This window comes from Macrobrachium nipponense, chromosome 41 (genome assembly GCF_015104395.2).
Source record: "Macrobrachium nipponense isolate FS-2020 chromosome 41, ASM1510439v2, whole genome shotgun sequence".
Taxonomy (NCBI): Eukaryota; Metazoa; Arthropoda; class Malacostraca; order Decapoda; family Palaemonidae; genus Macrobrachium; species Macrobrachium nipponense.
The window spans coordinates 5183602-5202055 of NC_061102.1; the positions used below are offsets into that span (position 1 = coordinate 5183602).

The 18454-nt window shown below is 34.6% G+C and overlaps 1 protein-coding gene across 1 annotated transcript; it reads left to right on the top strand.

The window, feature by feature from the left end:
• On the top strand, positions 1-18454 carry LOC135212404 (ras-related protein Rab-40C-like). The gene is made up of 5 exons (XM_064245774.1): positions 1-178; positions 5653-5846; positions 6372-6594; positions 7457-7596; positions 8346-18454. Exons 1-5 carry the CDS (start codon positions 1-3, stop codon positions 8442-8444), a joined length of 834 nt encoding a protein of 277 aa, XP_064101844.1. The 3' UTR covers positions 8445-18454.

Below are 18454 nucleotides of genomic sequence, written 5' to 3' on the forward strand. Positions count from 1 at the left end.
ATGAACTGTATGATCGATGGGGGGGAGGGGGCCAAGGGGGGGGGAGGGGGGGAGTCGAGCAAGCCGTACGATTACTTGCTCAAGTTCCTGCTGGTGGGGGACTCCGACGTCGGCAAGCACGAGATACTGCAGCCCCTAGAGGATGGGTCCACCGAGTCCCCCTTCTGCGTCGGCAGTGGTGAGTGGCGGCTGGGTTAAGCCTGAGCATGTCTGTTAAGGCGTTGGGATTAGCCTAGGCTGGGTTAGATTGCAGACCGCTGCCGCAGGCCCCTTGCACGGCAACCAATGGTACCTATACGTGCAAAATGGTCGCTGTGTTTACTACCAGCCCTCAAGGGTTGAATGTGAAAACATTAAGAAAAGATGGTAAATATCATAAACATAATCAAAAGATGGTATATAAATATGATGAACAAAAAATTATATCATAAACATGACCCAAAATTAACTAAACTAAAGATTGTAAATATCTCGGTCAGCGATTGACAGAAATCAAGCCGCGGTAGCAGTCTGTAGTTTTGCTTTGCTCTGGTTCTTAGGAAAACAAAATGAATTTGAAACATTACAATATAAATGCATGTCATGATATAGGGTTAGGCTTATACCGGTCTTACAAAACCGGTGAAATTCTAATGTATTTCCCTTCAAGCAGATGTCACTTTTCCTGCTTCAGATATTATAATAATAATAATAATGTCCTTTATTTCAGCTCAGGGCCATATACATGGAATATACAAAATACAGACAGTAACATACACAATCTAGATATGAGACATGTTAAAAAATGAATAATTGGCACATCCACAAAATAGCTGAGGTAGCATAAGAGATAGTAATCATAATACTGGTAATAAGAGTAATAATATTTGTGAGAAAAAAAATGTATTGAGAATTATAACAGTTAGTGCACAGATTATGTAACTTAAATTTCGTCTAGAGACCTTAGGTGGTTGCAGTAGTCAGGTCCGGAGGGCTAGATATGAAATTAAATGTAAAAAAAAAACTTTAACTTTATAGTACTCACAGTAATAATGAAAAAGTAAAATATCAGCAATAAGTATAATAATAATGACAGAATCTGCAGATGACATCTTGCCAATAAAGAGATTAAGTCCTTTAAGGGACAAAGGCCTCATTTTCCCATCTTTCCCTCAATTTAGATCTACTTCTTGCTTCACTCCTTAGGATGCTTTGTAGGAGCGAGTTGCTGCTGTTTCTCACTCTGGTTACCAGACTGGACATTGTTCTCCTTATAATGATTGGTTACCAGACTGGACATTGTTCTCCTTATAATGATTGGTTACCAGACTGGACATTCTTCACTTTATAATGATTGGTTACCTGACTGGACATTGTTCTCCTTATAATGATTGGTTACCAGACTGGACATTGTTCTCCTTGTAATGATTTTTAAATTGTCCAGGTGGTTTTTATGATTTTTGCTCTGTTTTGTGGTTTCAAGTGTCCAGTCCTTCTTGTTTGTAAGAAATCTGAAACAATGAAAATTAGCCCAAAACAAAGTTGATTGAGGGTATGTCCGACTTATACAAGGTAGTACACCTGTACATAAATTTGTTTTTCATTTTTCAAGTTAAATTTTAAGTAATGGGAAACATTGTTGTATATTACATATCATTTCAGTTTGCTTTTGTGGGCATTTCAGTTTTCATCAGTTTGCTGTGGAAGATATCGTATTTGTAGGACATAATCGACTGTTATTAATGTTTCCTTTGATTGTCAGTCAAGAAGACTGGAGACAAACAAGTGAATTTGGGAAACTTGTAGGGATTGACTTAACCAGCCTTTTCTCTCTGCCTTTCAAACTACAAATGTTTACATAATGAAATACATTTATGAATAACTTGTGGTGTTACAGGATACCTTGCATATAGCCTACAGCTAAAAACAAACCTGAATCATGAATGTATTGGTTTAATTTTAAGGGTATTGAAAAAGAAACCCACAAAATCACTTTGTAACTTGTTTACCTCTAAGTATTTACCTTTAGTTTTACTACACACTCGAGTACTTTCAGGCCCTATCTGTGGCCCATTTTCAAGAGATGTTTGGGATGTTAGCCTGGGTCAAGGCCCAGCAGTCTTCTGGAACTTCTTCTCGTTGAGCTGTCATTTATGTGATGGCTGTTCTGGTTTCCTTGAGAGTTGCCAATCCCCTCTTGTTGCTCTGATATCCTGAGCTGATGGTCAATGGGATTAATCCTTGAGGTAAGGGTGTGGTCACCAAAAATCTGTTTGGCAGGAAACCTAATCTCCAGGTCAGCAGGGTCAATCTTAGCTTCTTTTAATATCAAAGCTCGGCTTATGGGATCTTCTGAGGTAAAACCTTTGTTTCCTTCTATTACTTAAATCTCTCTGATGATTGCACCTTCTACTACCCTCCTGTGACTAATTTTGTTGCTTTTCTATATAAGCCTACTGTTTTTGAAATCCATCCTATGGTCATTTTCCCAACAATGCCTAGCTATAGCACTCCCCTGAGAGTTAAGTTGTACTGCCCTTCTATGTTCTTGGACTCTCGTCCTTATTCCCCTACCTGATTCCCCCACATATCTGTCTCCACAATTGTTGCAATTGATTATGTATACCCCCGCTACATCATCTGTATTACTGTCTTCTCCTTCCAATTTATTTTTACATACTTTGTTTTTTACTGTATTATCAAAGGTATATACAAATTTACATTTACATACTTTCTTTCATTTTTGAAGTGATTTGTTTCATTTTAGGCATAAAAGGGAGGGCAACTATTTTCTTGTTTTCTTTATTCCATGTACGTACTCTCTACATTTGCTCTGTAAAAAAATTTTCTAGCTTTGTTGATTGCCCTTTTTCTGAACCATTCCGGGTATGCTAATGCATTGAAGCTTTTACCGATGTAATTTATTTCTTGTTCTATCTTGCAAGGGTCACACGTTCTCATTGCCCTGAGAAATAAACCTGTTAGAACCCCTATTTTCATAAAATCAACTTACCTGTCAGATATATACATAGCTAAGACTCCGTCGTCCCAGCTATGTATATATCTGCCAGGTAAGTATGTATGAAACTTTATTGTATCATAACAATATCATTTTTATATCATGACTGTGAAAAAAAGAAGAAATGAATATATGAGTTTGTATGTGTGGGCTTTCTATATGAATTCAGCACATACAGATGATGTAGCAGGGGTATACATAATCAATTGCAACAATTGTGGAGACAGATATGTGGGGGAATCAGGTAGGGGAATAAGGACGAGAGTCCAAGAACATAGAAGGGCAGTACAACTTAACTCTCAGGGGAGTGCTATAGCTAGGCATTGTTGGGAAAATGACCATAGGATGGATTTCAAAAACAGTAGGCTTATATATAAAAGCAACAGAATTAGTCACAGGAGGGTAGTAGAAGGTGCAATCATCAGAGAGATTAAAGAAATAGAAGGAAACAAAGGTTTTACCTCAGAAGATCCCATAAGCCGAGCTTTGATATTAAAAGAAGCTAAGATTGACCCTGCTGACCTGGAGATTAGGTTTCCTGCCAAACAGATTTTTGGTGACCACACCCTTACCTCAAGGATTAATCCCATTGACCATCAGCTCAGGATATCAGAGCGACAAGAGGGGATTGGCAACTCTCAAGGAAATCAGAACAGCCATCACATAAATGACAGCTCAACGAGAAGTTCCAGAAGACTGCTGGGCCTTGACCCAGGCTAACATCCCAAACATCTCTTGAAAATGGGCCACAGATAGGGCCTGAAAGTACTCGATTGTGCAGTAAAACTAAAGTTAAATACTTAGAAGTAAACAAGTTACAAAGTAATTTTGTGGGTTACTTTTTCAATCTTCAGAAGAAAACTGAAAGAAGTTTTTGTTTGGTTTAAGGGTATTTTCGCTCGGAGCAGTCTGTTGTTTTCGTAGTAACGAAACTCATTGTTATTTTTAATTTTAGTTTTAATTTTAAGGCCTTTATTTGTTTTATATTTTTATTTTTCTATTATTGGACCAGTTTTGTTCTGGTTTTGTTAGGTACCAGAATTCTTCTTTGTAAGGTAGGCTTAACCTAACCTATAAAGGTGAGGCCTAGGCTGCATTGTAGGACAGTAGACAGGTAATATTTACTTGGTACATATTACAGCTCTCATTTTTTTTAGTCTAACATAAAGTGTAACATGCATAGCCCAAGTTTGCGTGTCTCAGTAATTTCTTAGGTAATACTGTGATATGTTTAAGTATTCTCTAATTCCAAAGTTATACTACTATACATACATTTTTTACCATTGTTGCCTATCTCTTTTTTATGTCTGCATGATGTACTTTTGCTGTCACCTCTTACCTTACTTTTTTATTGCTGCATGAGATGTGATCGATTGTCTTGTGTATTTTCTAAGGTATGACATAATATTGTTAATGGCATGCCTGGAGATCCGTACTTCTCAAGTCTTGTGTGTGTGTTTTTATAATCTTGGCTAAGGGTTCTTCTGCTCCTGATACCACATCTGTCACCATTGTTGTTCTTGTAGGATGTACCCCTTGGTTGCTCCCACTGTAGCAGAGGAGAGTATGACTTGAGGTAGCTATGAGTGAGTTGAAGAAATACAAGCTTTTATCTTTCCCCTCCTTCTCCTCATTGTCAAGCGCATTTTCCTTATCATCTTCCTCGTCCTCATCTGTCCTATTTTCTTGTCAGTAGTATTCTTGTAAGACATCTCATGAGAATCTTAGGTGGACTTTCCATGAGCATCATCTTTCCCCAAAGGTGGTTGCTTATCCCAGGGTAAGACATATGCATACACATGCATTCTGGATCTTGCATGTGATCATGCTGCTGACATTCAGAATGTTCCTACCCTGTGTAGGACTTCTGTTGTGCATGTGCACAATAACCCAGAAAAGATTGTACTTTTGAATCTTCTTGAAGATTAAACAGTAAGCAGTAGTAGAAAGGAGGCATTCCAAGAGTTGGGATGGTAATCCACCATGCAGTAACCTTCAAGTCCTTCAGAGGTGGCTTCACCTTCAGTGTTAGGTTTTGGAAAGGCTCAAGTCTCAATGCAACTATAAGCCTAGGTCCCTTGTGTAAGGGCCCTGAGTCTTTCCAGTCCCTTTTAGGGAACTTCCATAAGCTTCAGCTTGAAGCGGAGGATTGATAAGTGTTGTGCATCGGAGGGTAGGCGACTAGCATGTGCTCTCTAATAATGCTGACCCAGTGCATTTGATGAGGTCTCCCCAGGTGATAAAGCAGTGCATGACCAAGGTTTGCCACCACTGACCCATGTTTCATTGGTGGCTTCACTGGATTACCGGTAGTTACAAATGTTTCCTTCGCTTTGTACTATTCTGATTTCTGGGCGACCCATTTTTAGCGGGTATTCCTCTTCAGGAACTCGGTGCTGTTGAACCTCTTGTAGTGGTTGTCTAGCGCTTATGGGAGAGTTTCATTTTGGCTTTTCTCTTTTCTGAACCATTATTGAAATTCTGTACATTTGGGTGAAATTATAGTGGGTGTGTGTAGTAATTACGTATATTGGGAATCTTTCAAGATTTTAACTAAATTTAGCCATTTAGCATTTGAGTAATTGTGCCGCGTGACTTGATTAATGTGATATAATGTTATGATTGAAAGTGATATCAAGACAAATTATTTTCAGGCCACAAAACCACTACCATACTACTTGATGGTAAGCGAGTCAAGCTGCAGCTGTGGGATACTTCTGGCCAGGGTCGGTTCTGCACTATAATCAGGTCGTACTCGAGAGGTGCTCAGGGCATCTTGCTTGTCTATGACATAACAAATAAATGGTCTTTTGAAGGGCTTGATCGGTGGATGAGGGAAATTCAAGAGGTAAGAATATTTCTTTCTGTGAATTTAAAAATGATGTTGGTTATGTTTGCTTCAGATGTTTAGATTTTTTGTATTATACAGTACATATGTTTCTTTTTTCATATTCTGTCATCATCACTTTTTTATGTTTTGTTCCATACCGTTTTTCCACAATTACCTGGTCAGGAGTTGGCTATTGAGTTGACAATCTATGTAACAATCTGTTTTATTGTACCTTCTGAAACTCTACATCATAATGAATTATTTTCCATCGTAAGAATTTTGAAACTTTTTCTCTAATGTTGATGAAAGTTATGATACTAGAATAAGAATATTTTTAAATATATTGAATAAAACAGATATAAAGAACAAAGCCAAACTGTTGACGTATTTAAAAGCTTATTCAGAACGGCTTTTTTCTATCATAAGACGTAAGGAATTAAATGCTTTTCGGCCTATTTTATAAATAAAAAAATCATTGGAGAGTTAAACCTTTGCAGTAGTAACATGTTTTTGTTGTATTATTTCTGAATTCTCTCCTTCCAGCATGCCCCTGGTGTTCCCAAAGTGTTGATTGGAAATCGTCTACATCTGGCATTTAAGAGGCAAGTCAGTCAGAGCCAAGCAGAATTGTATGCAGCCAAAAACCACATGAATCTGTTTGAAGTGAGCCCTCTGTGTGACTTCAACATCGTTGAAAGCTTCACAGAGCTTTCAAGACTGGCTTTAAAGAGAAATGGAATGGAACGTTTGTGGAGAGCAAATAAAGGTACTAAATATTTTATACTGTAAATTTTATTCAAAGGTTTGTGAAGTTCAGTTGCTTCCAAATTTTATAGCTGTCCAAATTTGGATTATAGGTCTAATGAGACCCTTTGAGAATTAGGAAAATAAAGTCGTTACACACTGGTTTAAATCTGTGAAAAAAATTAGGTACTAATTTTATTTCTGTAACCTCAGAACTCAAAAGTTGTAAATTTAAACAGCCAATAGTGAATATCAAGTTCGGAAACAAGTCAGTTGAGGACATTTTGTTAGAAGCTTCATTTTTGGTGTATCCAAGTGCCGTATTAGATTTATAATGAAATGAAATCTAAATTTTAATATTAATAATCTCTGGACTAACCCTGTTAACTTCCTGGAAACGTTAAACTACTTAGGGTAAAAGTAAGTTATAAACAAGTGACTTGCTTGGAAGAAATTTACTCTTATTTAAACTGGGAGATGTTCGTATAAGTGATCACTCATCACACTCTATTAGAGCCAATTAAGTCATTGAGGCTATAAATCTTAATGTAGCAACCCTCCAGGCATAGGTAATCACAAAAGATTATTTGTTCATGTGTTAAGGATTCATGAACAGTCATATGGTAACTCTTTATTCTGTTGTGGATTTTTGGAATGACGGAATGGTTAGTAAAAAAAAAAAAAAAGCAAAGCAGATAAAACTGACCATTTAAGTGGAAACAATTTTTAAATTTTCACTTCCTTTTGCTTGTACAGTAAAAGTTTATTGACAGTGTGCTGTAAATTTTTATCTTGGGATACAGTGAAATTACATTTAAAACCTTAATCATTAAATCTTTCAATACTGTTACACGTACTTACTTAAATTTATTTTTCCTTTCCAGTATTAACTTTGCAAGAACTTTGCAGTCGAGCCATTGTTGCCACAACCACAGTTTATGGTATTGAGCATTTACCCCTCCCACAACCCATCAAATCTCACCTCAAGAGCTATACAATTCACAATCATACCAGGCTCAGACAGGTTTGTAGGAGTCATTATTTGTTTTAGTTATATATTTATTGAGAGGAAGTGGTTTTGTCTGTTGTTGTAGTATATTTAGTATTTTTAATTTTTTAAATTATTAATGACAGCGATCAAAACCTCTGCAGCACATTTTATCAAATTAGATTTCTCAAGACCCAGATACCATTTAATTGTTGTTTTGATAATTTGTGTTTTAATGATTTTTTTTCTTTGTGCTGGGGCTGGTCATTTCAGAACAAATTAAAAACAAATTATATCAGATGAAACAAATAATTTTTTTTCAAGTTTCCTAATACGTATAAGTCAATTGCTTGTCATGCAAGTTCCCATTTTCCAGCTCAACTATAATTATTACACTTCATGGGCAAGACAATGCAATTTTATTTCTCCCTTACTAAGATGTACTGATGCATCTGGGATTATTTGTAGGCAAGGAAGGGCTAATTTTAGGAGGTGTATTTTCATGGAAAAGGAATTTGCAAAACATTACTTTTATCAAATAAATTTGTTGAAAAATTTCAACAAATCAGAACTATACCATATGTATTATAAAGTAAGTCTTTTGTTGGCATGACACATGGCAGAATGGATGAGGTAGTTGACATTTAGCCTCAAAATTTATATTTTGCTTTGTTTTGTGGTTGCCTATGGGGTAGTGATTCTTTAGGATAAATTGAAATCTAGTTGTGAGGCTCCACACTGCATATTGGAAGACCAAATTATTTATAAAACTCTTTGTACAACAGGGTATCCCAGTGACAGATAAACACAAGAAGAAGCACCTAATGATCCCAGGTGATACTACCACATCTTGTGTCAACACATCAACGTGCACCATCTCCTAGTCACCATTACCACCAGCTGCCTACCACTCTCTAGCTTATGTTTCATGTAGAACCCAAAGTTAATGCACAGCAGCTGTCACTTCTCCAGATTGTCTCTATTATTTATTATTGTGGAAAAGACCATGAAAAGACTATGGACTTTATAAACAACAACAAGTGATTACAAAAGTATAACTTACAGGTGAGTAACCATGTTTCAGGTTCTGTATATCACAAGCAAAGAATCCTTACAGGAACATCTAACAATACCATATGTTTCCTATAGATCCTGTGTATTAAAAGTGGTATTTACCTGGGTTAGAATAGGAAATATGGAGACGTGGTAGAAAGTGAATGGTGATGTTTTACAAATGACATGTGATACGAAGGTCTAGCTCCGTATGGCCTTTTGAATTTGAGGGAGTGTTTATCTGATGGTATCTGTATATTCACTGTACATACTTCTGATGTGTATATTTGGAAATATTTTGAAGTCAGGAATTTTTTCCCAGATGAAATAAAAAAGGAGTTTTGAATGTTTTTCAGTTCAGTTTCAAGTGTAGGAACAGATTAGGAAATAAATATTTTCTTACTTGTATTCATAATCCCTAGATAATCAAATGTGCTTGACATGTGCCATTGTCTGTGAATTTTTATTTAAAATAAAACTTTTTTTCTTAATGTACTTCATCAGTAAAATTGTAACAGTAACACACTCATGTCTAGAGAGTGAATAGGATTACTTAATTGGCTTGCCATACAAGTATGGATGGGTTAATGATGACATTTTACAATACTATGCCTATTATTCCTCATGCTGATTGATCTCTTTTATTTTCATGATGGGGGTTTTGTTAAAGAAGAAAGGAACATGAGATAGTTACGAGAAACATTTTTTTTCTGAGCGAAATTTTCTACTTTGTCGATTGCAAAGGTTGGAATTTAATTCCAAGGAATATTGAGCAAAATTCAGTAGTAACAGTTATCCGTTTGAAGTGTTGGACTATATAGGCTTTATTTTGCTTGTGCGTCGGAGTAGTTGAGTTACTAGTTGTATTAAGAATTTTCATATATCTTTTGTAATTAATTCACCAGTCATATGTTCTATGAATACTGACATGTTCCATTTGCGTCATGATATTAGTATGTGAACAAAACAACATGTTGAATTAACACATGAATCTCTTAGTTATGTTTTTACACATCTTGATCAGCTTGCATTTATTCATTATGGCATGAGGAAAGTGTTACGAAGGTCAAAGGAAATAACCTTGGTTTTCAGGAAATTTTTGTAGTATTTTTTCCTCAGTTGGCACAAGAGCATTATGATTGCTGTAAGAGATATTGACTTGTACTTACAAGAAAATAACTTCAGGTGAGCATGTTTAATTTTGATTGTGGTATTGGCAGCTGTGGTTTTCTTTCCTGTGCTTGTGTGACATTGGGCTTAAGTTAATTACTGTACAGTGTAAACCTGTGCTGCTCCCTGTATAATTTTTCTGATTCATCTCCCCGAAGTATATTGATCATAATTCTTTGGAAGTGCATTGAACATTTTTTAATTCCCTTTTCATATTGATAAAAATATGTAATCCATTACTTTACCCATGTTCCAGAAGCAACTCATGCTCTTGCACATTAGTGTAGAGGTTTGATTAAATTGTAAAAATACGGGAACCTAACTTTCAAAAACAAGAAATCCTATCTTAGAGAAAAGTGGCAATAAACACAAAGGAATTGTGCAAGACGTAAATAAAAATGTACAAATTAGGATTTATTTATTACATAATTTTAACTTTATTACCTGTTAGATGGATGGTATGGTAGTTATGAATTATTATTACGTACTACTGTATTAAAATTATTATATTAATATTACTATTATTACAATAATGACGATGATAATATTTCAGATACATGTTTATTCAGTACAGGAAGAAATAACAAGAAAATCTCAAGTTCCTTTTATATATTAGTAACTAGGATTTGCGTTTCCCTTCAACTGAAAAAATAGACAAATAGGCAAAAATTCAGATAGATTTCCCAGGTTGATTGTAAGTGGCTTTGTAAATGAGGAACTGGTATTTATTAAATTTCAACACTTATTTCTGTTCTCATTCAAGTTGGTCAAAGAAGATTGACTGAGCATGATGTACTTAAGCAATTTTAAGGACCGATGCAATATTTAGCAGAAAAAATTTATTTTTCTTTCTCTCCATGTCTTGGAAATTTTGACTACTGTACAATTCGTGAATGTAAATAGGGGTACGTAAGTTATTGATTACAGTGTAGTAATGTCTTCTTCATTTGATGTACCTCAATGCAAGCCTTGAATGAAAATTTTGTGTACAGTATTATTTCTTCTTTGAATTTTGAAGTTCAGAGGTCTGATTGACAACATTGTATGAAGCAGTCAACACCAAGCAGAGAGTCCTGAAATGAGGTGGCAGTAGAGCAAGATTAATTGGATTATACGTACTTTAAAATTTGCCCCCATAGGCAGCTCCCTTGTGCAGCTATTTTCTATTTGAGGTACAGGTATATGTATATATTTTTGTGGAAATACAAGATTTGATCCCAAAGGCTTTGGATTTTCAAAGTACATACTGTAGATGTCCAGGCATGTCGGAATTTTATAGGGAATTATCATGTGCAATTTCCTTTTTTTTTGTTTATTTTTTTTTTATTTTGTGTTGCTGCTTTATAACTACTATTTCTGCCTCTGGTAATCTGTGGTTATTATATTTAGTTAAGCCATTGCAAGATGTATGCCCCCTAGTCTTAAGACATCATCTTGAGCTTTAATTGTAGATTTAACTTTAGAATTTTAAGTTATATTGCCCAGCAAGTTTAAAACATGAGACAAAATGAACATTCAGTTTACTGCAAATTTTTTTTTTTTTACTTTAGAGTATTGTATTGTGTTAATTTTTGCGCTATTCATATCACATAAATGACTTTGGAAGTTTCACTTAGTGTACTTTTTATCTTGAACTTTTTATTTTAATCTGCTATTTAACGTAACACTATTGTTTATTTAAATTCTAAAATTTTTTTGTTGGGAAGTCTTGTGATGTACTACTTCATAGAGCACTTTTATGTCTTATATCTAAGCTCTTGAGGAATTAATGGTTTCATGGGAAGATTTTCTATGATGTGTACGGTCTCTTGAAAGCCAATTGCCACATGAGGTTCAAAACGGCAGTTTGCAAGTTATGTTTGTCATCTTGTAATTAAGAGATAGGGATAAGTTACACTCCAGCTATTTGGGTCTTCCTGTACGTGTTTGGAAAACAAAGAAGAAGCAGTTCACTAAGTATTTGCAGTATATATCAAGAAATAAAAATTTCTTTGCATAGTGTCCCTTTTAGGGGTAATCCAGGTATGACTCTTGTTTCGTGGTTGTGTAAGTTCAAGGTACAGTAGTACCTCGAGATACGAAAGGCTCTACTTACGAAAAACTCGAGATACGAACGCCAATGCGAAAAATTTTACTGCTCTACATACAAAAAGTTTTCAAGATACGAAAGGTTCTTGCTGTAAAGTCCCGAGATTCGCCCGAACCACCGAGAACAATTTTAAAACTCCCGTGCCGCCAACTGAGTAAACTCGCCACCATCCTCCCGCTCTCCCATTGGTTCCTGATGCTAGTCACCCCATAAGGTCCTGCTATCCTATTGGTCAGCATCTACCCCTTGTGCTTTAAGTATTCTATTGGTAAAAGGATGCTGTAAATTGAAAAACTTATTCATGCAATACATTTAATAAAAAAAAACATTAGGTAAAGATAGAATAGAATAAAGAATAGAAATGAACGGTTATTATACTGTTTGGTTATTTCAGTAGTTGAAGAGAGATAATGAAAATTTATGGCTTACTGTGTAAAGTGATTGCTTGTCGATCGTTCGATACTCATAAGTGCTGGATGTAAACAGACGTTTGGAAGCTTTTTTTTTTTTTTTTTTTTTTTTTTTTTTTTTTTTTTTTTTTTTTTTTTTTTAACTATAGTTAATGGTTACTTAATAATTATTTGAAATGAGTACATGCAATACATTTAATAAAAAAATTGTGAATTAAGATATCATAAAATATAAAATAAATCAGACTGCCAACAAATACGTATTTTTTTAGAATTCTTCTTCTGTTTTATTATTACGTTACGTATACGTATGTTTCATTATAGCTGTCAGTAACTCGGTATCTCCATTAGGTAAAGATAGAATAAAGAATAGAAATGAATGGTTATTATACTGTTTGGTAGTTTCATTAGTTGAAGAGAGATACTAATGACAATTTATGGCTTACTGTGTGCTAGGAAAAATGATTGCTTGGCGCTCGTTCAATACTCGTAAGACGGGCAAGAGCTGAATGTAAACAATCGATTGGAAGTTTGTTTTTTGTTTTTTTGTGTATTATAGTTAATGATTAATTAATAATTATTTGAAATGAGTACATACTGATTATTTATACATTTTATTGGCATATTCTAAGCTTTTAGCTCTTAGGTTTAGATGTCAGAATCATAGACTAGGCTACAGTAGCAACCGCTAACATAGGCTAGGCTTATTGCTAAGGGACATATGCTAAAGTCCTAATATATGCAGTAAAAATGGGGTTGAACATTACATGCAGTTGAATATTACTCAAGTATGTACAGTATTTTGCCTTTTTGGAGTCATATTTCTTCCGTCGGATCGGCGTTGTAACCCTAGAACATGTGTTTTAGGCCTGGAAATATAATTTACTGGAGTGTTTTTGGAGGGCTTGGAACGGATTAGGCATTTTACATGTAAAATGTGTTCCAAGATACGAAAAACTCATAATACGAAGGCCGCCTCGGAACGGATTGATTTCGTATCTCAAGGTACCACTGTATATTAATGGAATTGTACGACCTTCTCCCCTCTCCTTAAGCTGTACTACCTTTTCTGCTCAGCTTTGACACTTCAACTAGATTCTCCACAGTTGAAGACAATGGTGATAGTGTCTGTCTACTGTGCGGCATTACTATCCCTATCCCTTTGTACGGAAGCTTTGCTGATAGGGCAAGTTTTATGGTGTTGCGTATCTTGAGAAATGTTGCCATTGCTGAAATTATTCTCTTTGTAGAGCAACGATGTAAATCTTGCAAGTACATAACTTTCTTCTTAATGCTGGTGGTTGAGTTATCTGCAGTTTCTTCTTCTTTAGTAACATACCCTGGCTACTGACACCTGTGCAGTCTTTGGATGTGTTCTATTCATTACTTTTCTTAGCACTATATCCTTTGCCAAAGAGGTGAACAAACACATTCATCTTAGTAAAATCTGGCCAATTAAGAAAATTTGAGTTTTCTCTATCAATCGCACACTATTCTCTTTCTTAGAGTTCACAGACATTTAAAAAACAGCTATAAATCTCTTCTTGATTATGTTTGCAGTCTTTTTTGGTTCGAGTATGTTCAATGTAAGCTACATTTCACAGTCTTGTATCTGTAGGAAATGCTACATCACTTAATGGTAAATTTTAAGGAATATTCATTATAAATTACGTGGGTAATTCCTTCCACTGGATGTACATATGGTAAATAGTAAAGGACGGCCTGTGGTTATGTGTAAGATACAAATTATTACCCATGGAATGTCAAGTATGACCAAAATGTAGGATGGTCTGTGTACTTATTAAATTAGAATGTTTGTGTAGGTTGTTTTTCACAACTTCAGCAGAATCTTCAGCATTTCTAACATATTTGGTCTTTAAAATTTTAAGCGGCAACCTATAATAACCTTCATTTATACCAGATAATGTTGCAAGTAAATCAACGTGATTCAGAAGGTTTACAACAATATTAGTAGTGAATTGGAAGGAAAGTTTTGTGTTTTGCAATTTATGATTGGTTAAGCTACTAATAGAAGCATCCCTTATATGCATTGAAATTTTTAAATTGGAAGCCCGTTAATTTCCACTTTACTCTCTAAAAAACAGGTTCCCAAAACCTGGAGTGTAACTAACCTTTGGAATATTAATTTCTGTGAGTTTGTAAATAATCTGTCTCAGGTGAGAGCTTTCTTTTCTACAGGAAAGATACAAGGCTCTAAAGTTTGACTCGCAGGATTACCAAATTTGAGTAGGTTATGAATCTATAAATTAAGTCGGCATTTCAAAGTTATAGGGCTAACAGCTGGAATGTAAGAAATATTGTGTACTAGATTTGTCCCTGAGTAAATCTGAGGTGGAATATTTTATGTTAGGCTCTTGGTTTTCTCTGGGGGTAATGGAATTTGTATATTCCATTGATCTTTTCAAGAGGAACTTAAATTCAGTGGTATAATGTGTATCTATATACAGTTGATTTATTACAATTTTATTGTTACATGACTGCAATATTTATGGTAAATACAGTTTCTCCATGATTTTCAGTAGCACTTTGTTGATATCACTAAAAAGCAACCCAAAAAATATTATCATGTTATAAATTTTAACTCGTGAAGGCCAAAAATGCAATTTACATTAATCACGGGAAAAATCTTTTAAAATTTCATACTGCAGGTTCATATGAACTTTTAGAATGATTCTGGTGATTTGTGCAATGTACAGTATAAAGAATAGTTTGTTTATATAAAGTGACAGCTTGGTTCACTGAACTGCAATTTTTTAGTGTATAATAAACTGAAGGTCCTCTGGCCACAAAAATTGACATATGTTTCATATATTAGGAAATCTCACATTTCATTCTGAAAGTGTACAAAATATTTGCCTTCAGATACCTTTTTAGGCTTTAGGAAGTTCTATTGTATTGCTGTGATGTTATTAGGTACAGGATTTTGAATTTTATTTTATTTAATATTTAACCAATAATTGCTGTCTTTATTTTCTTAAAATGTACTGTAAGCATTATTAGTATTGTAAATACAGTCTCAAAGTATAAACCCATTTACAAAAACTAAAGTTTATAGCCATGTGGTGGACAAGCATGTCGCAACATTGAACAACATAGCGAAAAGTTTGATTTCATAAAATAGAACAAAGATCTGCTTTCCCATTGATATGATTCTTTTGCTTTTCTGTAGATCATTATGATGTGAAATGAATTAATACCCTTTCTCTTACAATAGTTATTGATATTGGTTATTTCAGCTGTGCAGAATGCTAGTTATCCAAAACAGTCAAAAGTAGCAGCATAGGGAGGAATAATAAAGCAATGAAATCAACTGATAATTGCAAGGAAAGTAACACTAAACTAATAATTCAGAAGAAACAATCTCAACCCAATACATATGTATGAAATTTACAATCCACAATCCCCTACATTCTGAGGATCTGACAAACCAAGTGAGGATACGGACATGAAAAATTATTTGTCATGGTACATTTTGCATTTGCAGATTTAGTCATTTCAACAATTGATTTTTCATTAGTAACACAAAAGCTTGGGCTCATTGAAATGAGATGCTACTCCTATGTTCCTCTTAAGTGAACGACAAGCAGGCATTTGAAGTAGGTCATTCATCTTATAGTACCTGGCACAGACCATACTAAGTTTCCATCAGCTTTTTCTAACATTGATACAGGTACTAATACCATTAGACTTAACCAATATAGTACACCAACTGCCATTATAGGTATCTTTGTTCATGTAACTGGACATAGCTTATCAAAGTGAAATTATACATGGCTATTGATCTTCACGCCGTGCTACATACACCTTTGTCGTACAGCACAGTGTTGTGTGATTGTCTTGTAGGTTCTGGCAAATTTGTTTGTAGCCAAAAATACTTCTGCTGTACTTTGACATCTCTAAATAAATTGGATGTTGTACATACAGCAAAAATTATTTTATTGGCAATGTTAGCAGAGGCATTGTAGTCTCGATTCAGAAAGGCTCCTCTGATTGGGCAAGTTTTTGTATCTTGCGAAAGGTTACTGTCATTGTTATTACTCTGTGGAGCAATGACGTAACCCCCACAAGTATACTTTCTTGTTGGTGCTGGTATTAATATCTTACCAACTTACATAGCTCACAGTATCCAGAAGTGGCAAACTTTGGACATATTCCATTTGTCAACTTTACAAACATTTTCAGAACTTAATTTTTTTTTTATTAATTGGCCGATTTAAGCGTGTGGGCTGGAGTAATGCTCGCCTTTACCTGTGACTGCAAACTTAGCGGCACCATACGCTACACACACACACACACAGGCTTCTTTACATTCCCTACAAGTCTATTTACAAATTGGGTTAATGTCATCTTCTTCAAGCAATGCACACGAAATTTAGTCCTTCTCCACTTTTTACCAGTCTTGGTCTCCCATACCAATTTGTAATTTTTTATATACATTTTTAGATATTGTACACTACCTACAGTTGTTACAGTTAGTTTATTGTTGACATTCTTGTATTTTCTTTCCTGCAACCACTTATCAGTTTGTTTCCTTTCTTTTGTCATTCCAGAATAGCAATAATACTCTTTTGAACTGATTTTCTTTTTTTTTTCACTCCTTTTCGGTTTTGGGTCAATTTCAACACAATGCCATGTTCTTGCGGCCTGGATCTATCCCAATAATTCTTTCATCTTGCAACTGTGTTGATCTTGGCTTGATTTTTGCCTGTTATTTTTCTATCTTCATCATTTTGATATTTGAAGAACCTGTGGGAAATATTATTTGTTAGTGACAATTCTAGTCTACAATTTTTCCAGTAAGTGTTTTCAACTTGCAAATTATACCCCAAGTTAATGACCACTAGTGCCCAGAGTTAATGACACCCTATGTTGTTCATTGTTGCAATAAGCTTCTCATGTTTGGTATGGGAAAGAAACAGGCTTATGTAAAACAGTGGTTTGTGTGTTATATATGAGGTACAGTGAACCATTTGCTTATGAAATTATAGAATTAAAAAATAGTTCCCATCTGGATGGAAACAATTAGAATCTGATTTTTTTTTTCTTAACTAGTCTTCATATAGTACCATGGATCAAATAAATGACAGCCACAGATAGACTTACATGCTTGTGATACCAGATGTATTGACTCATTCATTCAACCTTTATTTTCCCTAGCAAAGACCAGCTCGCAGACAGTACTTCACCTTCTTGAAAAGAATAACATAATCAGGTGAATTTAATTTGGATGGATAAAGGGGTTACAGGCTAGCTATTTTCCTAATGAAGCTAACTAAATTTTGTTGAAAAATGTATTTTACCTTGAGTCTTGTTAAATAAAGTGTATTTCAAGAACTCCCAAGTTTTAAATAAATTAAGAATATCAGGCACTTTTGGGGAGTCATATAAGAGTCAAGTATTTTTATTTTTCATGTAAAACTACTTGATAAAAATGTAAAAAAAAAAAAAAAAAAACTCCTTGGTGTGGCTGAACTACTAAATAACAATAAGATCTGATCTTCAAATTTTTAAAGACCTGCAACAGAATACATATAGGCATTCGTATTGAAGACACCCTTTAGGCTAGCCGTGCAGAAGTCAAGTGTCTTGAGTCCGCATCCTTGTTAAACTGATTAATGATGATAACAGTAATAACTCTCTATCATAATAGTCTGAAATCTGATTTATTTATTACTGCTCTTCAGTAAAATACCATTTGCCAAAAATTCATGCATAAATTTGGAAATGCCCCACTGTTAGGTCCTGTTCATCATTTGTTAGCTTGAATTGTGGGTTAACTTTAGTTGAGTTATAAAGATGGCAATACATAAATATGATGGAAATGGTTACGATGACTTTGATTTGCATATTCACCTTTTTTTACTTTGTTAGTGTTGCAGCTATGTTCTTTAAAACTTAACACTCGCCTGAAATGATAGTTGTTTGTTTAAAGATCTTACTCATTTTAAAACTAGGAGATATTTTAGTTTCTAGTTTTAACACAGAAAATCTTTGAATAAACATAGACGAAAGATATATTTCACAGGAGCTTGGATTCTGAAATAGTTCCCTAATTCCTGAAGTATTTGTATATTTTGTACAGAAGTGTCGTGCTTAGTATGGCATGTCTTTGTAAAAAAAAAAAAAATTTGCAATAAAAATTGTGGAAGAC

Coding starts and splice junctions, on each gene's coding strand:
- LOC135212404 (XM_064245774.1), top strand. CDS start 1: ATGAACTGTATGATCGATGGGGGGGAGGGGGCCAAGGGGGGGGGAGGG. Junction 179..5,652: donor CCCCTTCTGCGTCGGCAGTG/GTGAGTGGCGGC, acceptor AATTATTTTCAG/GCCACAAAACCACTACCATA. Junction 7,597..8,345: donor ATCATACCAGGCTCAGACAG/GTTTGTAGGAGT, acceptor TTTGTACAACAG/GGTATCCCAGTGACAGATAA.